General features: G+C 42.7%; 4 protein-coding genes and 1 long non-coding RNA gene across 17 annotated transcripts in view; 1 reads left to right on the top strand and 4 right to left on the bottom strand.

The window, feature by feature from the left end:
* The window catches only part of LOC119007663 (protocadherin gamma-C5-like), a 261,083-nt gene that overhangs the window by 223,429 nt on the left and 12,124 nt on the right, over positions 1-25,530 (bottom strand). Inside the window, exon 1 of one of the 13 annotated variants that reach the window (XM_037077491.1) lies at positions 22,612-25,144. The exons of 6 other annotated variants lie outside the window; for them this stretch is intronic. In XM_037077491.1, coding sequence (XP_036933386.1) covers positions 22,612-25,011 — 2,400 coding nt within the window. In that variant the 5' untranslated portion in view covers positions 25,012-25,144. Of the gene's footprint in view, positions 1-4,185; positions 6,711-14,975; positions 17,465-22,611; positions 25,145-25,530 lie in introns of those variants that run through there. 6 more of the 13 variants (XM_037077488.1, XM_037077510.1, XM_037077494.1 and 3 more) reach the window with 6 other exon arrangements.
* LOC119008029 (protocadherin beta-16-like) lies at positions 58-2,570 on the bottom strand. Its single transcript, XM_037078059.1, has one exon. It carries the CDS (start codon positions 2,449-2,451, stop codon positions 58-60), a length of 2,394 nt encoding a protein of 797 aa, XP_036933954.1. The 5' UTR covers positions 2,452-2,570.
* On the bottom strand, positions 9,298-12,962 carry LOC119007680 (protocadherin gamma-A11-like). The gene has a single exon (XM_037077536.1). The coding sequence runs from the start codon at positions 12,214-12,216 to the stop codon at positions 9,796-9,798; it is 2,421 nt and encodes an 806-aa protein (XP_036933431.1). The 5' UTR covers positions 12,217-12,962; the 3' UTR covers positions 9,298-9,795.
* On the top strand, positions 13,013-14,254 carry LOC119007687. Its single transcript, XR_005071192.1, has 2 exons — positions 13,013-13,428; positions 13,668-14,254. It is a non-coding gene; the product is annotated as an uncharacterized LOC119007687 (long non-coding RNA).
* On the bottom strand, positions 18,129-21,169 carry LOC119008028 (putative protocadherin beta-18). Its single transcript, XM_037078058.1, has 2 exons — positions 18,603-21,169; positions 18,129-18,156 (listed from the first exon to the last, which is right to left on the bottom strand). Exons 1-2 carry the CDS (start codon positions 21,020-21,022, stop codon positions 18,129-18,131), a joined length of 2,448 nt encoding a protein of 815 aa, XP_036933953.1. The 5' UTR covers positions 21,023-21,169.

Genomic DNA, 25,530 nt, shown 5'->3' with positions numbered 1-25,530 from the left:
AGTCAGAGAAAATGAACGCATAGCTTCTTCAGGATGTAAATCATGAGTTCAGTGAAATTAAATGGTTCCTACCTCAGGAGAACCATCACAGTCTCCAAACACATCTGCAAAGTCTGATGGACTTTTTCTCAGAGTCTGGTCAGCAGGCAGTGTGTTGTCATTGTAAGATGTCACAAACTTAAAGTCGCTGGTTCTAGATCCTGTTGTCAGATATGCGTCATAGTTGTAAGCGCTGCGTAAAGTTCCTGTGCCGTCAACATCTGCGTAATTAGGAGGGAGATAAGCGCTGGGGATGGCGACTGCTCCATCAAACAACAGTCTGGGCTTTCTCCTGCGACAAAACCTCACACCCAGGATGATGATGATGAAGGTCAGGAAAAAGGTGGACACAGATACCAGCGCGATGATCAGATAAGAAGTCAGTTTGGAATTCTTCTCATCATAAGAAATGTCCTTCAGTTCTGGCACCTCAGCCAAGTTATCAGAAATAAGTAAATACATGGAACAGGTGGCAGACAGAGAGGGCTGTCCGTTATCTTTCACTGCCACAATAAGGTTCTGTTTCATGCTGTCAGATTCAGAAATGTCCCGCTGTGTCCTGATCTCTCCGCTGTGGACACCGATAGTGAAAAGTCCCGGATCGGTGGATTTAACTATTTCATAAGACAGCCAGGCGTTCTGTCCGGAGTCCGCGTCCACCGCGATCACTTTGGACACCAGAGAGCCTCCGTGTGCTGCTTTGGGGACCAGCTCGGTCATGAAGGAGTTGCCCTCCGGGGCGGGGTACAGTATCTGAGGAGAGTTGTCGTTCACATCCGATACGAACACACTGACGGTCACGTTGCTGCTGAGAGGAGGAGAACCGTTGTCTCTGGCCATCACCTGCACTTTAAAACTCCTCAACTGTTCATAATCAAACGACCTCACAGCGTGGATCACCCCCGTGTCTCCGTTAACAGACACATAGGAGGACACCGGGGCACCGTTCACCTCACCGGGTAACACTGAATAAATCACTGTCCCGTTTTGTCTCCAGTCGGTGTCTCGAGCAGTAACGGAACATAAAGTGGAGCCGGGTTTGTTATTTTCACTCACATATGCGCTGTACGACTGGTCCTCAAACACAGGTGGGTTGTCGTTGATGTCTGCTACAGATAACTGAACACTTTTAGAGGAGGACAGAGGTGGAGAGCCCTCGTCAGTGGCAGTGATTGTAATGTTGTAATCAGACACTAGTTCACGGTCCAGTTGTCCTGTGGTCACCAGAGAATAATAGTTTTTAATAGAGGGAACCAACTTAAAAGGGGCTCCTTGCTGAATGGAGCAGCGGACCTGTCTGTTACTCTCTGAGTCTCTGTCCTGCACGTTAATGATGCCCACCTCTGTACCAGGTGACACGTTCTCAGGTATGGGGTTAGTCAGTGATTTTAGATATATAACCGGGGCGTTATCATTTATATCAGTAATATCTATGATGGCCTTGGCATAAGAGCTTAATCCCAAACCATCTTTGGCTGTGACACGGAGTTCAAATGATGAGGCTGTTTCAAAATCCACCATTTTAGTCAATTTTATATCACCTGTTTTCGGATCTATGGTAAACATTGACTTAACTTCTCCTGAAATGTGTCCAAACTCATATGTAACTTCTCCATTTAGTCCTTCGTCTGCATCAGCAGCACTAACTGTCAGCACGACAGTATCAAGCTGGGAGTTTTCTGGGACACTGGCTTTATAAACGGCCTGGCTAAATACTGGGACGTTATCATTAGCATCCAGTACAGTGATGTGAATGACGACAGTACCTGACCTTTGAGGAGAGCCACCATCTAGAGCTGTAAGTAGCAGGTTGATTTCTTTTAAATTTTCACGGTCTAGCTCTTTGTTAAGGACAAGCTCCACAGAATTTGTTCCAACGCCCAGAACAAAATGATCGTTACTTTGGAGGTTGTACGCCTGGACCGAGTATTTGCCTATATCTGCATCATGCGCTTCTTCTATCGGAAAACGAGCACCTTTGTCCGCCGATTCACTTATATCTATATGGATCAATTCTTTATTGAACTGCGGAGAGTTATCATTTATATCCTGGACATGCAGACTGATCCGATGTAATTCTAAAGGACTCTCTAACATGAGCTCCTGTTTTAAAACGCAGGATGCTTTGTCTCCACAAAGGCCCTCTCTGTCAATCCTCTCGGAAACAGTCAGATCCCCGTTACGGAGGTTTATGTCGCAATAACGCGTGTCACTTCCATCGGTATCAATGCGGGCCTTCCGAGCTGAGAGTCTGCTTGTTTCAAGTCCAAGTTCTTTGGCGATATTTCCGATCACGGATCCGCGTTTCATCTCCTCCGGAAAAGAAAAGCTAGTGTCCCCATTGGCAAAACGCAAAGAAAGGAGCAGAAAAGCAACGGCACAGCTTTGTAATGGGGGTCCACTGATGGCCATCACGACGTAGATCTGGAACAGCAAACGTTTCCTTTTCGGTGTACAGGAACAGAGCGCAAAAAATACGATTTGAAATAAAATCAGCACACTCCAAACCAGGTCTCTGCCTCTCAGATCAACTGCTGCACCCTCAGCCACGTTATGCATCGACAACAGTGGGTGGATGTCGACACACAATATATTACAGCTGGTGCATAGCGACATCGTGAGTTTAATATAGAAAGTGCAGACTTCCACAAAAAGCCTTGTCTCTACAAGCCAGTATATTGTGAAAACAGCGTAGAGAGTATATTAATTTACAAGGTGAATGATGAATTGAAATCACTTCAGGCACTTTAAAGATCAAACATAAAGGGTACTTTGAAAAAGTATGCATTATTTCACCAGTGTATTCCATATTAAGCATATTAGTGTTACGTGGATACATCATTGTACTTCAATGTTCCTTAAAATGCGAAGAAAGCGATGAGACAACTGCTTTGGCTACAGACGGCCACTGACAAATCCTCTACCACTGACAACCACTGAAGTTTTGAAAAAAGACCAAATAAATTGGTAAAGTGCTTCATGGAATGTTCTCATTTGAGAGAGAAACTCATCTTAACTGAACCTTCCTCACCGTGCAGAGAGAATTTACAAAGCAAAGATGAATGAGATTATAAAAGCCAAACAAAAAACAAAAAACAAAAAAAAAATGAATAGATAAAGTATAACTTAAAGGAATTACTCAACGTTGCTAAACACAACAAAAAAACGACACAGCCTGTTCATTGTGTTTTTTGTTTTTTTATGTAACGGGTAGGCACTTGAGCAAACAGCTCCATGTTACTTCAAAACATAGTCAACAATGACATGTTAATCATCACGTTAAAACCAGCAAGAGAATTGCCACCAGTGTAAATACTTACCATAGTTGTTCAGAAAAGCAAAGATGAAGATGGCATTAGAAAGAGGAAATAACTCAAGATGTGCTAAACATGAAGACTCCTCAGATCTGAAGACAATGTAGCTACCCGCTGAAGAAGAATATAAATGTTCGGCATATGTGACAAATGACAATCCAGACCTGTCAGAGGAGCGTTAGGCCATATGATTTACAAGATACAGGTGGTTTCCTTTGAGCTTTGAACAAGTAAAGAATGTGTCAATCTAAACAAACCTTATCCACAACAACAAGCACAGAGGAAACAGCAGGTTGAAACTTTGCCACTGGAGTTAAATTAGAGTGCAAAACCAGGAAAATAATCAACAACGAACAGGTTTTCTAAAAGAGCATATAACACTGGAAACACTGTGGCAATGGGAAGATTTTGGGGGAATCTTGCAGAAACTCAACAAACACTCCATTTTCTGGGGTCTAACAAAGTACCAAAGGCAACTGAGGGAAACTACTGCAAAATGAGTGCAAACTGTGTTATATCTAGAATCTGAGTGGGTGATGGTTCAGAAAAACAAATCGGAAACCAAAAATAATTGAGCATGTCAGTTATTGAAAAAGGACAACAAAATTAGGAATTTGTTAATCTTTTCTCATTCATTTTCTATCAGTGTTTTCCTGATATTTCTAAATGCAAAAGGCCATCACGAATGTCACAAATAATCGTGGGAAATTTATGTTGTGAGAATGACTTCTAAGAAGTGATGATATCAGTACTAATTTAACACCGCCAATGGATCTGAAATAGTACCTAGCATTTTAGTCACAGGGAAATCAATCACGTTTAACGTTCCTACCTCAGGAGAACCATCAGAGTCTCCAAACACATCTGTGAAGTCTGACGGACTTTTCCTCAGAGTCTGGTCAGCAGGCAGCGTGTTGTCATTGTAAGATGTCACAAACTTAAAGTCGCTGGTTCTAGATCCTGTTGTCAGATATGCGTCATAGTTGTAAGCGCTGCGTAAAGTTCCTGTGCCGTCAACATCTGCGTAATTAGGAGGGAGATAAGCGCTGGGGATGGCGACTGCTCCATCAAACAACAGTCTGGGCTTTCTCCTGCGACAAAACCTCACACCCAGGATGATGATGATGAAGGTCAGGAAAAAGGTGGACACAGACACCAGCGCGATGATCAGATAAGAAGTCAGTTTGGAATTCTTCTCATCATAAGAAATGTCCTTCAGTTCTGGCACCTCAGCCAAGTTATCAGAAATAAGTAAATACATGGAACAGGTGGCAGACAGAGAGGGCTGTCCGTTATCTTTCACTGCCACAATAAGGTTCTGTTTCATGCTGTCAGATTCAGAAATGTCTCGCTGTGTCCTGATCTCTCCGCTGTGGACACCGATAGTGAAAAGTCCCGGATCGGTGGATTTCACTATTTCATAGGACAGCCAGGCGTTCTGTCCGGAGTCCGCGTCCACCGCGATCACTTTGGACACCAGAGAGCCTCCGTGTGCAGCTTTGGGGACCAGCTCGGTCATGAAGGAGTTGCCCTCCGGGGCGGGGTACAGTATCTGAGGAGAGTTGTCGTTCACATCCGATACGAACACACTGACGGTCACGTTGCTGCTGAGAGGAGGAGAACCGTTGTCTCTGGCCATCACCTGCACTTTAAAACTCCTCAACTGTTCATAATCAAACGACCTCACAGCGTGGATCACCCCCGTGTCCCCGTTAACAGACACATAGGAGGACACCAGGGCACCGTTCACCTCACCGGGTAACACAGAATAAATCACTGTCCCGTTTTGTCTCCAGTCGGGGTCTCGAGCAGTAACGGAACATAAAGTAGAGCCGGGTTTGTTATTTTCACTCACATATGCGCTGTACGACTGGTCCTCAAACACAGGTGGGTTGTCGTTGATGTCTGCTACAGATAACTGAACACTTTTAGAGGAGGACAGAGGTGGAGAGCCCTCGTCAGTGGCAGTGATTGTGATGTTGTAATCAGACACTAGTTCACGGTCCAGTTGTCCTGTGGTCACCAGAGAATAATAGTTTTTAATAGAAGGAACCAACTTAAAAGGGGCTCCTTGCTGAATGGAGCAGCGGACTTGTCTGTTACTCTCTGAGTCTCTGTCCTGCACGTTAATGATGCCCACCTCTGTACCAGGTGACACGTTCTCAGGTATGGGGTTAGTCAGTGACTTCAAACTAATAACAGGTGGGTTGTCATTTACATCTGTTATATCTATAATTACTGTGCTGTATGAGGTAAGCCCTGGTCCATCTTTTGCTCTTACTCGCAGTTCAATGGAGGTCTCGGACTCATAATCGATAGAGCCGACTACTCTTATCTCTCCGGTCTTATGATCAAGGGAGAACAAAGAAACATGGTCTTCAGATAAATGATCAAAGTTGTATGTAATATCACCATTTGGTCCATCGTCTGCATCAGTAGCGCTAACTGTAGCAACTACAGTATCTACAGGAGAGTTTTCAGGCAGACTGGCTTTATAAACGGCCTGGCTGAACACTGGAGCGTTATCATTAGCATCCAGCACAGTGACGTGAATGGTCGCAGTGCCTGATCTCCGAGGTGAACCACCGTCTACAGCTGTAAGCAATAGTTTCAGTTCTTTTTCTTGCTCTCGGTCTAATTCTTTCACCAAAACCAATTCGGAGTATTTTCTTCCACCGCCCTCTGTAGCTACATTAATAGTGAAGTGCTCATTATTTTGTAAACTGTAGTGCTGTACAGTATTTGTACCGATATCTGCATCATGGGCTTCAGTCAGTGGGAATTTAGCTCCCTTGTCTGCTGATTCTCTAATTTCAAATGAAATCAAGTCCTCACTAAACTGCGGGGCGTTGTCGTTTATATCCTGCACATGGATGCTGATACGATGAAGCTCCAAAGGATTTTCCAAAACAAGCTCCTCTTTTAAAACGCAAGTCGCCTTCTTGCCACAAAGGCCTTCTCTGTCGATCCTGTCGGTGACAATCAAATCTCCAGTGTTCAGACTAATATCACAGTACCGCTTGTCATTCCCGTCCGTGTCAATGCGAGCTTTACGCGAGGAAAGTGTGGCAATCCCGAGGCCGAGATCTTTGCCTATATTTCCAATTACAGACCCCCGTTTCATCTCCTCTGCGACAGAGTAACTCACGTCTCCATACGCGAAACGCAGGCTGATGAAATGGAGAAAAACACAACAGCGAATCATAGGAAATCCTCTGTGCTCTGTATTCCTCATGATCGGCCAAGCGTTAATCCTTCCCTTGCCAGTCGAAGTAAAAAAAAGACGGTTTTGTTCGACGTTGCAATTAACTATCCAAATATCATCACGATGTCGGCCTTTTGTACCGTCCTCAACCTACAGACACACCACACAACAATAACGCCTTGCAATGGTGGAAAAGAATGGATTACGCAGCGGACACTCTGGGCCTTTGTTGGTGCACAGTGACACCAAGAGTTTCAGGCAGTTATAGCACTGCATACGACTCCACAGGCAGTATCAAGGCAAAACCCTACTTTGTAGCAGTCATTACTCGTGTCTTATAATGACTACATTGAAAATATTGTTCAATATGATCATTACTACAAATGACAAAACTCAAACTGTAGTGATTGCCTGCTCTGCAGAGGCTCCAGTGATATTTAGTGACTACTGACAAACTGATTTTGCATTCCGTTCTTCATGAACTGTGAATCAAATCAACCCATGTTATATACTATCACAGAGACACTGAACTCCACTTTACCAATTGCTTCATTTGATTGTTCATTGAAAAGATAATAACAATTTGGTTCAATAATGAAATAATGTGTGCACAAACATTTTGATTAACTCCATTAAAAATGCCACAGAAAATTGTGTCAAAAAACAAAGTAAAAAAGGTGGGGTTAATGAAACACAACGCTCATCAGTGTCACCCACCTCTAACATTTAGTAATCAGCGTGACTCAATTTAGCACCACATGCAGGGACAAAGAAGTGACAGAAGGCATCATATGAGGGGAACATGGAAACAGCTTCACTATTTTTGCAGTGGAAACATTGTTTATGAGTGTTAACATAATCAGTATACCCTGGATTTTTTTTTTTTTTTCCAGGTGTGTGCTATACAAAGAAGGTAATCGATTATAGCAGAAGTCAGATTGAATGTGCTTGTAAAACCCATCAAAAATATCAAAATTCAATACTGCAACTTCAGCCGTTGAGTAGCATATACTGGCTTAACATTTGGCTGAAAGATGTGCAAATGATTGATTTGATTTTATGAAAAAGGCCACCATAACAACCTGAAACTTACAGTAATGTACAGTTTTGCTGTGTAGATAGGTGATGAAAATCTCATGAATCAATGGAATGGTGATGTATCATTGTAACTTCACTTTAAAAACGTTGTTTCTATTAAAATAAAACATTAGTTTCAAAGAACTTCATGATGTGACTCACAATTTTAATTTCTAAATGATGAGACTCACTTGGACAAAGGCATAGCTCGTTTATATACAACTCAATGTAGTTTGCCTACAGAAAAATAAAGCAAACTGCAACAAGTATCTTGACTAAATAGTGAAATCCAAAAATTGTTGATAAGTCCATTGTATGCTGTCATGAAGCTTAAACAGCAGTTTGGAATTTCTTAAAGTCCACCTGATCATCAGATCACACAATAAGTGAATACAAAGCCAACGAAGCAGGCCATGGCCATCATCACTATGTTAGTTGCAGCATGAAAATGATACAGGCAAAAAAAACTCCAGTGATCATTCAAATGCTGTCCAGTCTCCTGGTTAGTTATGTCCACAATATTGTGTTGTATAATTAAAGATGTGTAATGGAATGATCAGAAAACATGATCAACCCATCACATTGTAACAAAGAAGAATGTAACTATTCTGTAAATTATCCTGTAGTAGACCACTCCCTCTAAGCCAGTAGGGACACAAACACACATACTCAGTTGAAAGACACAAAGTGTAAACTGAACAGGATTCAAAGTCATTGTGCAAGTGCTCTGCTTGCACAAGAAAAAAAGAATCAGACAAGACTACAAATGATCAGTAAACAGTGCTGATTATGAAGTGTGGTAGCACCAGTTCAGTCATCATACAATGACATCTAAGCATTTATGCAACTACTGTCACAACACTATTATTCAAGGTTTGTGTAGGCATCAAATGTCAAATTCGTAATCAAAATACATGCCTTTTTAAGCATTCCTCATCTGTATTGAAGGCTTTACAGGATACATGGGTGGAAAAAATGATGGCTGGTGTGCAGAGCACACTGGATATTTGATTCCTTAGCTGGTCTTTAGTGACACTGTGACTAAAAATTAAACATAACAGTTTTCAGAAGTGAGTGTTAACACATTGTAAGGTTACTTAGTCAAGTTTTAATGAAAAGACATTTTAATGAAGTATCTAAAAAGGTGTAATGAAGCACTATTATAATTAGAAATGTAAGACGCTTTCTGTCTATCACTCTCTCTCTCACACACACACACTCTCTCTTTCAATGAAATAAAATTAAAAAGATTTCAATATTTAATCAAGATACGGACAAAATTCTGCCTCCAAGATCCTCCAAAAACCACTTAGTAGTACATGATAAGCTCTTATTAAAAGAAACATGATGCTCACAAAAACAACACCAAAAGAAAAACAATGGAGTGACAGCAGCTGATGGAATGAAAAAATTCAGTTCAACTTTATTGTAGGACCAAAACACGAGGAATAGCCATACTTTCTATAATATATGATAAGTAACATTAGCAAAAGTAAATGGAAATACTTTGTTAATTAGCTACACTTACAACTAGAAATATTACTCATTGACCTAAATCAATTTTCAACTAATTTCACTGATGTTTTCCTGATCTTTTTTCACTATATAGCACAGTGTAAATTTAATAACACATCTAAATGTTTAGTACAAAATGTAGGGGAGGTTAAGGAAGACACATTTCTTACTGAAACGGTGAAGTAAAATAATAAAAAATGAAAAGGTAGAAAATGGAAATAAGTTGCTCTTGACTTCACAAAAGCCAGAGCAAGGTTCAGCACCAAGGACAGAGACACAAAGAACAAGCTGAAGCTGCTGCTCTATTAAGAAGACAGAGGCAGAAACACAGATGCTGTGTTAACAAATAGGTTGTTTTAAGGGAAAGGATGCAAACGATATCAACAGCCCTCTACTCGGATTAAAACATACTATCAAATAACTGCATCCCACAGTAAATCTCGATGGGTGACCATACAGTTTGTGGGTTTAGAAACCAGTTAAAGTAATTTACGCAAGGTGACTTCAACTCAAATGGATGCTATATTTCAAAGGATCGTAAAAACACAAAAAGGGGAGTATAAATTATAACCGTTCCTTCAGTTATAATTTGCATTCTGATTTATCTTTTTTTTAATGGCTGGATCATCGGGATGAAGTCAAACGTTATGGGAAACATGTGCCTACCTCAGGAGAACCATCACAATCTCCAAAGACATCTGCGAAGTCTGACGGACTTTTCCTCAGAGTCTGGTCAGCAGGCAGTGTGTTGTCATTGTAAGATGTCACAAACTTAAAGTCGCTGGTTCTAGATCCTGTTGTCAGATATGCGTCATAGTTGTAGGCGCTGCGTAAAGTTCCTGTGCCGTCAACATCTGCGTAATTAGGTGGGAGATAAGCGCTGGGGATGGCGACTGCTCCATCAAACAACAGTCTGGGCTTTCTCCTGCGACAAAACCTCACACCCAGAATGATGATGATGAAGGTCAGGAAAAAGGTGGACACAGACACCAGCGCGATGATCAGATAAGAAGTCAGTTTGGAATTCTTCTCGTCATAAGAAATGTCCTTCAGTTCTGGCACCTCAGCCAAGTTATCAGAAATAAGTAAATACATGGAACAGGTGGCAGACAGAGAGGGCTGTCCGTTATCTTTCACTGCCACAATAAGGTTCTGTTTCATGCTGTCAGATTCAGAAATGTCCCGCTGTGTCCTGATCTCTCCGCTGTGGACACCGATAGTGAAAAGTCCCGGATCGGTGGATTTCACTATTTCGTAGGACAGCCAGGCGTTCTGTCCGGAGTCCGCGTCCACCGCGATCACTTTGGACACCAGAGAGCCTCCGTGTGCAGCTTTGGGGACCAGCTCGGTCATGAAGGAGTTGCCCTCCGGGGCGGGGTACAGTATCTGAGGAGAGTTGTCGTTCACATCCGATACGAACACACTGACGGTCACGTTGCTGCTGAGAGGAGGAGAACCGTTGTCTCTGGCCATCACCTGCACTTTAAAACTCCTCAACTGTTCATAATCAAACGACCTCACAGCGTGGATCACCCCCGTGTCTCCGTTAACAGACACATAGGAGGACACCGGGGCACCGTTCACCTCACCGGGTAACACAGAATAAATCACTGTACCGTTTTGTCTCCAGTCGGGGTCTCGAGCAGTAACGGAACATAAAGTGGAGCCGGGTTTGTTATTTTCACTCACATATGCGCTGTACGACTGGTCCTCAAACACAGGTGGGTTGTCGTTGATGTCTGCTACAGATAACTGAACACTTTTAGAGGAGGACAGAGGTGGAGAGCCCTCGTCAGTGGCAGTGATTGTGATGTTGTAATCAGACACTAGTTCACGGTCCAGTTGTCCTGTGGTCACCAGAGAATAATAGTTTTTAATAGAAGGAACCAACTTAAAAGGGGCTCCTTGCTGAATGGAGCAGCGGACCTGTCCGTTTCTCTCTGAGTCTCTGTCCTGCACGTTAATGATGCCCACCTCTGTACCAGGTGACACGTTCTCAGGTATGGGGTTAGTCAGCGTCTTAATGAAAGTAAGAGGGGCGTTGTCATTTACATCAGTTATATCAATAATCAATGTAGAGGATGACACTAATCCAAGCCCATCTTTGGCTGTAATTTGCATTTCATATGCGGACAGCTCCTCATAATCTATTGATCCACTGACTTTCACTTCACCGGTTGTCTGATCAAGAGAAAATGCGTTATTATCTTCATCTGAAATGTGATCAAATTCATAAATCACCTCTCCATTAATTCCCTCATCTGCATCAGTTGCGCTCACTGTGACCACAACGGTGTCTAAAGCAGAATTTTCAGGCAGGCTGGCTTTATAAACGGCCTGGCTGAATACTGGGGCGTTATCATTAGCATCCAGCACAGCTACATGAATAACTGCAGTGCCTGATCTCTGTGGTGTGCCTCCGTCTGTTGCCACTAGCACAATCGTTAGCTCCTGCTGTTGTTCTCTATCCAGCTCCTTTTCTAAAACTAACTCGCTGTATTTCCCCCCTCCGCTTTTTGCGATAACATTCAATCTGAAGTTTCCATTTGCCTCAATACTATAACCCTGGATAGCGTTCTGTCCAACATCTGCATCGTGGGCCTCATCTAGACGGTAGCGACTTCCTTTGGGGGCTGATTCACCAATTTCAAATTTTATTGTGTTCTTTTTAAACTGTGGTGAATTATCGTTGATATCTTGAACGTGAACACTGATGCGGTGCAGCTCTAACGGATTCTCCAAAACAAGTTCTTGTTTTAAGACGCAAGATGCCTTCTTACCACAAAGGCCCTCTCTGTCAATCCTGTCGGCAACAATGATATCCCCGGTACTCAGATTGATGTCACAATAGCGTTTGCTGTTTCCGTCTGCATCAATACGCGCCTTTCGAGCACCCAGTTTGCCGACGTCAATTCCCAGATCTTTCGCTATATTTCCAACAACAGAGCCGCGTTTCATCTCCTCCGGAACAGAATAAGACACATCGCCACACACGATTTGCAGCGCTAGAAGAAATACTCCAACCGAGGCGACCAGGCGGACCGCTGAGAATGCTTTGTGTCCCATTGTCAGGCAAGACCAGGGCCAAATCCACCAGAAGCAGGACTTGTTGAATAAAAATGCCCAGACAGCTGGAATCCTCGTCAAATAACAAGTGCTAGTCCGACTAGAAATGGTGCGACTTCACCGTTTTTAACCGACGATGCCTCTGTTAGGATCTGGAAATGTGCGCCGAGTAGGGCAAGATAATCTAACACCATTTAGTAAAGCTAGTGGACAGCGACACTGTGAGTGAATTGTGGGTATTACAAAAGATGAGAACGACAAACAATATCGTAGTCCAGACAATGGTAAAATCCAAACATAAATAAATGACCATTACAAATGCAGAGGGGAATTTTCTGTTACAAATGCCAGTGTTTATTTACCTTCGTGAAACTGCGTTATTGCACATCAGTGATGAGAGGCGAAATCTGTAAGGGTTGATATGGTTTCAGCACCATGCATAAATACCACGGTATGAAATAACGCACAGCAAGGGTCAGGCCGCAGTTCACCATGTACTGTTTCCTTTCTTTTCTGTTTTCCCACGTCTCTAGGCGATTGACAATGAAATGGCGTGGTCTTCACGTGAATCATGTGTCTCTGGGAACCGTTATCATCGCTGATTACACCCCAGTTACGTTAATACTATGTAAGTGTTCCTAGCAGTGTAAGTGTAACTCGAGTTATTTTCTGCAGTTCACAGAGTTACGAATGTTCCTTAAATGCATCACTTGAAAGTTACGTCGTTAAGCGGCGCACAGGGAGGTTCCCCTCCCCCAATGGGCACCGCACAGCGTGCAGCTAAGACAGGTGAATACATTAGACTTGTAGGATGCAAAACAATGTCATAATTAATTTCCCAAAGTTTAGGTGAAAGTGAGAGGAGTTAGTAGTCTTGCCAAGAGAGGGAAACTACCGAGCTGCCAAATTACTATTGAGAGGAGTCGCTGAGAGAAACTCTGATGGGCGCTGTCTTCAATTAACGTGGATATCCTGGAGAGTTAGCTTCACGAGTTAGCTGGCTAGCATCGCAATTTAGATGTGAAACTGTCAAGTACTGTGTCACTTTTATTTCCGAGAGTCGTTAAACAAAAACCAGTCAGGATATTGTGTGTGAGTAAGGTATTGAGTATGTTGTGGTTGATAGTGATGAGCTTTTTAGCCGCCAACATTATCGGCGTAATTGAGGCCAAGAAGCTAAGTGCTACATTCATAGCTGCTGCTGTAGCTCAGGTAAAGCTGATGAGGTTATTGTGTGTATTTGCAATATTTAAAGCTGATGTGTATGCACTGTAAGGTTTGGATGTGCGTTATTTTGAAATCCAGAGGGTTGAGAGTTGTAAGAAAGACACCGAAGATAGTTCATTTAAAAAATGTTCTTGTGCTTATTGTAAGTAATTATTTAATTTCCAGTATCAAGTAAAGGGAGAGTTTTAAACTGAAGAGTAATTTATCTGCACAAATGTGTGCAGGTTGGTTTGTTTTCAGGGAACATACAACCGCAGTCCAGACCCTCGCTGCTCGTGGGTGCAGCGGTTTCACTTGGATGCCGATGTGTGCCGTTCCAAGGGGGCGGTAGGAAGCATGAAGCCTGGAATTTGACTGAGAGGATTTAATTTCATCTGCACTTGTTTTCCCCTGAGATCTGTGGGGGGTCTTTGGTCACAACACAGACTTTGACAACTGATACCACCGTTTAAAGGAACACAGACCAATGTTGTGAAGCAGCTTAGAATGGAACAATTAAGTTGACATTTGTTGACATTTATTTCATATTAAATCTCAAGTGACGAAATTCCAACTTTTAAGGGGCAAAGACTGTAAACTGAAAAGACTGAGTAGTACACTTCATTTTGTTGTATGGACAATTCAATTGAGTTATTCAATTTCCAATGTTTGTGAGATTGGAATGTGTCCTGTTTGTACATTATAGCTGGAAGGTGAGTTAAATTGAGGTGTTCAAGTTGAAGTTATATGATTTGCGGATAATGTATGTAAGGAAACGGAAATGAACAGAACTCCTTGACAACATATATAAATGTTTTATATCTTCCATGAACCTGTGTTGTGTGGTGTGTGGGATGGAGGTGTTATTACTCTTCATAGAGTCTGCTACTGCCAATCTCCTTAAGAATCTCGTAGATGAAAGAAATCTGTAGCTGAATCAACCCCTTAGTTTTTAGTTTAATGTATTTTGGTGAACCCTAAACACTGACACCAAGCATATTAGGGCCAGGACTGGTGCCATAGGCTTTCTACAGATAGATTACTCCCTCTCACGGGTTACAGGTGTTTCATAAAGATTAAATCTTAGCCCAGCCTCGTACTTGATGTGTGCATATGGAACAATTCTGATGAACAAATTTACATTTAGCTGTAATACTGAGTGAAAATGGGGGAAGCACAGTGAAATTCTTGGACACAAATGAATAGCCATTCAAGCAGTCCAGAAATTACACTAGTTAGCATCATGAATGTGCTACTGCAACTCATGGGAAGAAACTGTGCTTGTATTTTTTGATGTCATTGACTTTCTGCATCGAAAGATTGCAAAAGCCAGTTAAATGGGTACACAAACATTGCTGATCAAAATTAAATATTTACAGTTTTATCTGTGAATGTTGTAACCATGGACATGTTCTTCTGTGTTCTTCTACGTCATTAAGTAAAGGATATTAGATATAAAATAGATGTGTTTAAAATGAGGAAACCAAAACTGATTTGAGTAGGTGAAATAAATGGAAACAGAAGAATGGCTTTTACACCGCACATGCGCCTACCTCGAGAGGCTCCAACGAATCTTGAAACATCTCTGCAAAATCACTTGGACTTTTCCTCAGAGTCTGGTCAGCAGGCAGTGTGTTGTCATTGTAAGACGTCACAAACTTAAAGTCGCTGGTTCTAGATCCTGTTGTCAGATATGCGTCATAGTTGTAAGCGCTGCGTAAAGTTCCTGTGCCGTCAACATCTGCGTAATTAGGAGGGAGATAAGCGCTGGGGATGGCGACTGCTCCATCAAACAACAGTCTGGGCTTTCTCCTGCGACAAAACCTCACACCCAGGATGATGATGATGAAGGTCAGGAAAAAGGTGGACACAGACACCAGCGCGATGATCAGATAAGAAGTCAGTTTGGAATTCTTTTCATCATAAGAAATGTCCTTCAGTTCTGGCACCTCAGCCAAGTTATCAGAAATAAGTAAATACATGGAACAGGTGGCAGACAGAGAGGGCTGTCCGTTATCTTTCACTGCCACAATAAGGTTCTGTTTCATGCTGTCAGATTCAGAAATGTCCCGCTGTGTCCTGATCTCTCCGCTGTGGACACCGATAGTGAAAAGTCCCGGATCGGTGGATTTCACTATTTCATAGGACAGCCAGGCGTTCTGTCCGGAGTCCGCGTCCACCGCGATCACTTTGGACACCAGAGAGCCTCCGTGTGCAGCTTTGGGGACCAGCTCGGTCATGAAGGAGTTGCCCTCCGGGGCGGGGTACAGTATCTGAGGAGAGTTGTCGTTCACATCCGATACGAACACACTGACGGTCACGTTGCTGCTGAGAGGAGGAGAACCGTTGTCTCTGGCCATCACCTGCACTTTAAAGCTCCTCAACTGTTCATAATCAAACGACCTCACAGCGTGGATCACCCCCGTGTCTCCGTTAACAGACACATAGGAGGACACCGGGGCACCGTTCACCTCACCGGGTAACACAGAATAAATCACTGTACCGTTTTGTCTCCAGTCGGGGTCTCGAGCAGTAACGGAACATAAAGTGGAGCCGGGTTTGTTATTTTCACTCACATATGCGCTGTACGACTGTTCCTCAAACACAGGTGGGTTGTCGTTGATGTCTGCTACAGATAACTGAACACTTTTAGAGGAGGACAGAGGTGGAGAGCCCTCGTCAGTGGCAGTGATTGTGATGTTGTAATCAGACACTAGCTCACGGTCCAGTTGTCCTGTGGTCACCAGAGAATAATAGTTTTTAATAGAAGGAACCAACTTAAAAGGGGCTCCTTGCTGAATGGAGCAGCGAACCTGTCCGTTACTCTCTGAGTCTCTGTCCTGCACGTTAATGATGCCCACCTCTGTACCAGGTGACACGTTCTCAGGTATGGGGTTAGTCAGTGATTTCAGGTGTATAATTGGAGCATTGTCATTCACATCAGTGATATCAATCATTACTTTAGAGTCAGATGAAAGTCCATAACCATCTTTCGCATTTATGCGCATTTCATATTTAGGATTACTCTCGAAATCAAGTGGGCCTGTGACTTTTATCTCTCCAGTTTTACTGTTCAGAGAGAAAACCTTTTTAGCCCTGTCTGAAATGCGACTAAATTCATATGTCACCTCCCCATTGATTCCCTCGTCTGCATCAGTAGCACTCACTGAGACGACAACTGTATCAGGGGCAGAGTTTTCAGTCAGACTGGCTTTGTAAAGGGCTTGGTCAAACACTGGGGCGTTATCATTAGCATCCAGTACACTCACGTGTATATTGGCAGTTCCTGATCTTTGTGGATTACCACCATCAACAGCAGTCAGCACGAAATGTAAATCGTTTTCTCTTTCACGGTCTAGCTCTTTATCGAGGACCAACTCGACATTTTTGGATCCATCAGTATCATCTCGAACAGATAAAACAAAATGTTCATTCTTTTCTAAAATATATTGTTTAACCATATTTTGTCCGATGTCAGCGTCATGTGCCTCGTTAATACGATACCGAGCTCCTTTGTCGGCCGATTCACTTATTTCCAGTTTTATTGTTTCCTTTGGAAAAACTGGGGAATTATCGTTCACATCCTGGATGAGCAGTGAAATACGGTGCAGCTCCAATGGGCTTTCTAGTACCATTTCAAATTTGAGCATACACGAAGCCTTCTCACCGCACAACTCCTCTCGGTCGATCCTTTCCCTGATCACAAGATTCCCAGTTTTGAGGTCAATATCACAGTAGTGCTGATAGCTTTCCTCTGTATCAACACGAGCTTTGCGAGTGAACAATTTCCCTGCTTCAAGGCCGAGGTCCTTGGCAATATTTCCAACAATGGATCCGGGTCTCATCTCCTCCGGAGCAGAATAACTGAGGTCTGCAGTGGCGACATGTACGATGATAGCAACGCTGCAGAAAAAACCCAGTAACGATTGTCCTTTGAGGTCCATTGTTTGTTTTTGTGGAAAGAAGACAAGGACACGCAAATTGTCCTTGCCGCTAAAAATTAAAACGTAAAGGTAAGATCAGTGTACGCAGCCCCTGCAACAATGGCAGCTCTGGTTTTGATGGTAGAATTACTCCTTTTACAGTGGGTGGAGAGATGAACCTCCTCATATCTGCAAGTGAGCAGCGACGCCGTGAGTTTGTTTGGCATATTACAAACGAACAACTCTAAGGATGCTAAGAGTCAGTTTCTGCAGAGATAAATACTACAATGACTCCATATCAAAACACTAAGGGAAATCACCTTAATGTGATTTTGTGGGTTTGTTTTGCAGGCGCACAGATAGAGAACACATTTCAGCACCATGGACAGCGTTTGAACTGCGACTAATAGACCAAGAAACTTCTATCGTCCATTCTACATTTGATTTAAAAAAAAAATTTAAAAGACAGACAATATGAAAGAGGCATATTTAGGTGGCTGGTATCTTTGAGGAAGTACAATATCCTCCGGATCCTTGATTTGATGATCTTAAATTATAATTAAGAAATTATGGTTGGCTTAAAATCTAAAGTGAAACATAGCTGTCAAGTTTGATTTTGTATTACGTTTCATTGAATTCATGTGGACAAGGCCTTGTCAGGAGTACGCGCCAGATTGAATGTCATTCCAGTACCCATTTTAAACCTCACCAGGCCTACAGGATAATTTAATCTTATTTTCACATTTATTCAATGAAAATTAGAAAGCCATATTTTACTATGAATTATTCGATGGTTAACAAATACAGGTAACTGAAATTCAACAAGTATATGTGGCAGTTAGGCAATGTCAGACGGCTAGATCAATGTCCTGAATCATTTGTATGTTTATTGGACAAACTTCAGTTTTTCATCAATTAAGAAATTCTAAAACAAGTTCATAGCTGACTATCATCAGTCACTTGAAAAGCACCAACAAGTCTCGATCAACAGCTTGTTTGTCCGCTAAGCACAGACATGTTTCAGTATAAAACACAAATCAAGCATTGGAGGTAAAAAGTCATGGCTAAGCAAAATTGAAATCTGACGCACTACATTAAAGAAATGGCTGATAATCAGTTGTAATATTATAGTTCTCACATCATGAATATGAGTTTTATGCCGACAGGTGCATATAAAAAGGTATAGAATGGTCATGACTTGAGAGACAAATTGTGCTCTGAAATAAAGAGCATGGCGATGCTCTTGGAAAGTCATACATGACATTAAATTTTAGATACAAAAAGTGGCCTACCTCTGGGGACTCATCTGGGTGACCAAACACTTCAGCAAAGTCTGATGGACTTTTCCTCAGAGTCTGGTCAGCAGGAAGTGTGTTGTCATTGTAAGACGTCACAAACTTAAAGTCGCTGGTTCTAGATCCTGTTGTCAGGTATGCGTCATAGTTGTAAGCGCTGCGTAAAGTTCCTGTGCCGTCAACATCTGTGTAATTAGGAGGGAGATAAGCGCTGGGGATGGCGACTGCTCCATCAAACAACAGTCTGGGCTTTCTCCTCCGACAAAACCTCACACCCAGGATGATGATGATGAAGGTCAGGAAAAAGGTGGACACAGACACCAGCGCGATGATCAGATAAGAGGTCAGATTGGAATTCTTCTCGTCATAAGAAATGTCCTTCAGTTCTGGCACCTCAGCCAAGTTATCAGAAATAAGTAAATACATGGAACAGGTGGCAGACAGAGAGGGCTGTCCGTTATCTTTCACTGCCACAATAAGGTTCTGTTTCATGCTGTCAGATTCAGAAATGTCCCGCTGTGTCCTGATCTCTCCGCTGTGGACACCGATAGTGAAAAGTCCCGGATCGGTGGATTTCACTATTTCATAGGACAGCCAGGCGTTCTGTCCGGAGTCCGCGTCCACCGCGATCACTTTGGACACCAGAGAGCCTCCGTGTGCTGCTTTAGGGACCAGCTCGGTCATGAAGGAGTTGCCCTCCGGGGCGGGGTACAGTATCTGAGGAGAGTTGTCGTTCACATCCGATACGAACACACTGACGGTCACGTTGCTGCTGAGAGGAGGAGAACCGTTGTCTCTGGCCATCACCTGCACTTTAAAACTCCTCAACTGTTCATAATCAAACGACCTCACAGCGTGGATCACCCCCGTGTCTCCGTTAACAGACACATAGGAGGACACCGGGGCACCGTTCACCTCACCGGGTAACACAGAATAAATCACTGTCCCGTTTTGTCTCCAGTCGGGGTCTCGAGCAGTAACGGAACATAAAGTGGAGCCGGGTTTGTTATTTTCACTCACATACGCGCTGTACGACTGGTCCTCAAACACAGGTGGGTTGTCGTTGATGTCTGCTACAGATAACTGAACACTTTTAGAGGAGGACAGAGGTGGAGAGCCCTCGTCAGTGGCAGTGATTGTGATGTTGTAATCAGACACTAGTTCACGGTCCAGTTGTCCTGTGGTCACCAGAGAATAATAGTTTTTAATAGAAGGAACCAACTTAAAAGGGGCTCCTTGCTGAATGGAGCAGCGGACCTGTCCGTTACTCTCTGAGTCTCTGTCCTGCACGTTAATGATGCCCACCTCTGTACCAGGTGACACGTTCTCAGGTATGGGGTTAGTCAGTGACTTCAGGTATATCACTGGTGCATTATCATTCTTATCAGTAAGATCGATCAAAATTTTAGAGTAAGAAGTTAGCCCTAAACCGTCTTTAGCTTCCACCCTCATTTCAAAAGAACTACTTTCCTCAAAGTCAATCACTCCAGTTACTCTGATTTCTCCCGTTTTAGGATCAATAGAGAAAACATTTACATCGTCATCAGACACGTGACCAAAGTCATACGTCACATCTCCATTCACTCCTTCATCTGCATCAGTAGCACTAACAGTAATCACTACAGTATCTGGAGGAGAGTTTTCAGGCAGACTGGCTTTATAAACGGCCTGGCTGAACACTGGGGCGTTATCATTAGCATCCAGCACAGTGACGTGTATGACTACAGTACCTGATCTCTGAGGAGAGCCTCCATCTAGAGCTGTGAGGAGCAGATTGATCTCCTCTTTATTTTCTCGATCCAATTTATTCTCCAGTACGAGTTCAACTCTCTTGCTGTCAACAGATAAAATAAAATGGTCGTTTTTCTGTAGATTGTACCTCTGAATAGCATTTTGACCTATATCTGCGTCATGGGCCTCCTCAATAGAGAATCGGGTACCCTTCTCAGCCGATTCACTTATTTCCATTTCAATCAAATTCTTTTTAAATTTTGGTGAGTTGTCATTTACATCTTGAATATGAAGACTCAGTCGATGAAGCGCCAAAGGATTTTCTAACACCAGATCTACTTTCACGACGCACGAGGGTTTTTTGCCACAAAGGCTTTCTCTGTCCATTCTCTCCAATGTGATCAAATCTCCGGTGCTCAGATTAATGTCACAGTAACGCTTTTGAGTCCCCTCGAAATCAGCACGGGCATTTCTTGAAGATAACGTCCTCAGATCCAACCCAAGATCTTTGGCCATATTTCCAATAACCGACCCGCGTTTCATCTCCTCTGGAATAGAAAAACTGAGGTCGCCATTAACGGGCTGCAGCGTTACAATAAAGGAAACGAATGCGAAGATCAGATGAAGCTCCGAAAATCCTTTGTCTCCCATCCTAACGCAAAACCGCTTACTGAGTTTGTTGAAATATTACTTCCCAGAACAAACAAATGAAAGCTGTTCAAAAACACGCAATAATCCAACTTCACAACAGTATGAACCATAAAACACCGTCAGTAATGTGAGCTTTTCTTGGGCTGAAAATCTGCAGCTGGTGTCTCTGTAGTAGTAGTGGGTGGAGTGGTGGATGCCTATCATCTGTCAGTCAACAGCGACACCATGAGTCATTTTCTATCTCCACACTAGCATGCAATACCTTTTCTCTCACAAAATATGAAAAAAAAAAAATTAAGATGCTATTAAACTAGTTTAGGTGAGCAGCTCACGAGGGTTACATTTTTCTCTTTATGAAAACAAAACAAAACAAAAAATGACGTAATGTCCGTTGGCACTGGCTAAGTTTTGCAGGCGTAAATGTTCTTCTGTCTGGTTCAACAGAGTTCAGTTAGCTTTAAAAAAAAAAAAAAAAACTTTAACCTTGCTATCCAGAATTTGCTATATATGAGTTGAGAAAACAAAGAGTATTGCATTAGCCTCCGACGGAGAAGGAAACTTAAAATATTGAGTCCTAAACTCTAACAGTCACCAAGACCACGATTGTAATGTGACATGGGATAAGTGTAATATCAAACTACTGTTGAGCGCTCCATATGACCGAGGCAGTGAGGTAAATTACAACAACCTAAAGTTTAAATCACATATAAAATATCATCATTATCTAAATGTGGACACCATGGATGATGAAAAGATAAACTTTCAGCAGAGCCAGAGCAGTGTTTCAGCACCATGGACAGATGCTTTTCGATATGACAAGACAGATGGTACAAGCGTTTAAACTTTAACTCAAAATTGCACCTAAACCTTAAACTACCTACAGTTATGCTGACCCAGAAATCGGAGAAATATTTGCATCACTTGCTAATAATTAATGATCAGTGACACATGCTGATGACTGAAAGGTTGTTTTACAACGAGACATATGAAAGTGAAAACTCACGAGAGCATGAATAAAACGTTTGATTAAAGAAAACATAATTCGGTGACAGCTTAACTTGTGACTCAGCTTTTAAGATAGAAATATTGCTGTCTCTATACAATTTCTCATGAGGTCTGGTTCTTCACCAGGATATTCAATTTGAAGTAAGCCCTTGCTTGCGAGTGATGTTGTTTTAATGGCAATGTAGTTTCATTTCAGTGAGTCCGCAACGGGCAGCTTGGTTAAACAAACGAATGAAAAATAACGATCAAGACAGAACAATTTGTCAACAAATATAAAAATGTATCGCTCTGAGATAGGACTGAAAAAGTCGACAACTATGTCTGAACAAGCGGGAAAAAATTCAAAGAACACGTTGAACACGTCGACACAAAATAAGTAGTCATTTGGCATTGAGTGACAAATGGCAAAAAGGACTGATTACTTACTGACGTAATTTACGAAGTAAGCAGGATCAAGAAAAAATAAGGTTTCCCTCCATTGTGCAAACGGCTGATTCTGAGCACCCAATAAAACAAAAACAAATACTAAAAATTCGCAAAGGGAGCTTGAATGTGACCAGCGAAGTACTTTGAATGGCTCCTACCTCGACAGATGCATCCAAGTCTTCAAAAGGGTCAACGAAGTCTGATGGACTTTTCCTCAGAGTCTGGTCAGCAGGCAGTGTGTTGTCATTGTAAGATGTCACAAACTTAAAGTCGCTGGTTCTAGATCCTGTTGTCAGATATGCGTCATAGTTGTAAGCACTGCGTAAAGTTCCTGTGCCGTCAACATCTGCGTAATTAGGAGGGAGATAAGCGCTGGGGATGGCGACTGCTCCATCAAACAACAGTCTGGGCTTTCTCCTGCGACAAAACCTCACACCCAGGATGATGATGATGAAGGTCAGGAAAAAGGTGGACACAGACACCAGCGCGATGATCAGATAAGAGGTCAGTTTGGAAATCTTCTCGTCATAAGAAATGTTCTTCAGTTCTGGCACCTCAGCCAAGTTATCAGAAATAAGTAAATACATGGAACAGGTGGCAGACAGAGAGGGCTGTCCGTTATCTTTCACTGACACAATAAGGTTCTGTTTCATGCTGTCAGATTCAGAAATGTCCCGCTGTGTCCTGATCTCTCCGCTGTGGACACCGATAGTGAAAAGTCCCGGATCGGTGGATTTCACTACTTCGTAGGACAGCCAGGCGTTCTGTCCGGAGTCCGCGTCCACCGCGATCACTTTGGACACCAGAGAGCCTCCGTGTGCAGCTTTGGGGACCAGCTCGGTCATGAAGGAGTTGCCCTCCGGGGCGGGGTACAGTATCTGAGGAGAGTTATCGTTCACATCTGATACGAACACACTGACGGTCACGTTGCTGCTGAGAGGAGGAGAACCGTTGTCTCTGGCCATCACCTGCACTTTAAAACTCATCATCTGTTCATAATCAAACGACCTCACAGCGTGGATCACCCCCGTGTCTCCGTTAACAGACACATAGGAGGACACCGGGGCACCGTTCACCTCACCGGGTAACACAGAATAAATCACTGTACCGTTTTGTCTCCAGTCGGGGTCTCGAGCAGTAACGGAACATAAAGTGGAGCCGGGTTTGTTATTTTCACTCACATATGCGCTGTACGACTGGTCCTCAAACACAGGTGGGTTGTCGTTGATGTCTGCTACAGATAACTGAACACTTTTAGAGGAGGACAGAGGTGGAGAGCCCTCGTCAGTGGCAGTGATTGTGATGTTGTAATCAGACACTAGTTCACGGTCCAGTTGTCCTGTGGTCACCAGAGAATAATAGTTTTTAATAGAAGGAACCAACTTAAAAGGGGCTCCTTGCTGAATGGAGCAGCGAACCTGTCCGTTACTCTCTGAGTCTCTGTCCTGCACGTTAATGATGCCCACCTCTGTACCAGGTGACACGTTCTCGGGTATGGGATTATTAAGAGATTTTACATTGATTTCAGGTGGATTGTCATTAACATCGGAGATTTCAATTACAACTTTGGAATCTGACGTAAGGCCATATCCATCTTTGGCGTTTATGCGCATTTCATATACTGACTCTTTTTCGAAATCCAGAGGCCCTATTACTTTAATTTCTCCCGTAGTGTGATTTAATACAAATGCTCTTCTCCCCGTTTCTGAAATACGACTTATTTCATAAGTCACCTCACCATTTAGACCTTCATCTGCATCAGTTGCAGCCACTGTCACCACTGTAGTATCTAGAGGAGAGTTTTCAGGCAGACTGGCTTCATACACGGTCTGGCTAAACACTGGGGCGTTATCATTAGCATCTAGGACAGTCACATGCACGGTTGAAGTGCCAGTTCTTTGAGGACTACCTCCATCTAGTGCAGTGAGCAGTAATCTCAATTCCTGCTGTTCCTCGCGGTCTAATTCCCTATTCAACACTAGTTCTGGAAATTTCCCCCCATCTGAATTTGAATGAATTTTTAACACTAAATAATCATTCGTCTGTAATGCGTAGCTTTGAACAGTGTTTTGCCCGATATCAATATCATGTGCCTCCAAAACACGGAACCGAGATCCTTTCACGGCCAATTCATTGATTTCTATCTTGATTTCATCTTTAGTAAAAACTGGCGGATTGTCGTTGATATCGTGTATTTGTAGTGATATGCGGTGCAACTCTAGAGGTTCCTCCAAGATCAACTCAAATTTAAGGATGCAAGATGTCTTTTCCCCGCAAAGAGCCTCCCTGTCCATTCTTTCAGCTACAATCAAATCTCCGGTGTTAAGGTTTAAGTTACAGTACCGTTCACGGTTCAGCTCGCCGTCAATGCGGGCCTTTCGAGCTGATAATTTCCCCACGTTCAAGCCGAGGTCCTTTGCTATATTTCCTATGACAGATCCGAGTTTCATTTCCTCAGGGATAGAAAAGCTTACGTCTCCGTGACCAATGTGAAGCAGATGAAGAAAGAAAGCAAAGATATAAAGCAGGCCCGCCGCCGAACATCCATTGTGTGCCATCCTGGGACAAGAATGGAAAACAACTCAAAAACGTTAAATGGTGTGGTTTATTCCTGTGCAAAAAATAAATTAATAAAAATCGCGCTGTCCGCATTAAAATAATCGATCATCAGTTGTACTTGCAAAATGTTTCTCAAACGAACGACTGTCCAAAGCAAATCCAATGGTGCAATTCGACGAGGAGAAAATCAAGCCGAGAGCAACAAAGCACGAGCAAGGGGTGGAGGTGTTTCCTCTGCTGGTCAACAGCGACACTACGAGTTCAATTAAATTTCTGCATGTGGAAGATCAACACTAAATGCTGCGATTCGAGCTGTTTTCTGATTTGTTTTATCATAAATCAGCACCAATCTTGGCGCAAAAAGAAAAAGTGGTGAATATTAATACTCTGACTGTTTTGTTATAGATAATGACTGCTTAATTTACAAGAAAAATACCACAACATTGGTTTGACAAAAAGAAAATCCCACCTTTAAAATGCTACTGTGGTTTGGTTTGTTGACTTTAAAAGAAAACAAA

Source organism: Acanthopagrus latus, chromosome 18 (assembly GCF_904848185.1).
Source record: "Acanthopagrus latus isolate v.2019 chromosome 18, fAcaLat1.1, whole genome shotgun sequence".
In the NCBI taxonomy this organism is placed as follows: domain Eukaryota; kingdom Metazoa; phylum Chordata; class Actinopteri; order Spariformes; family Sparidae; genus Acanthopagrus; species Acanthopagrus latus.
This window is presented reverse-complemented; position numbering and strand designations above follow the sequence as displayed.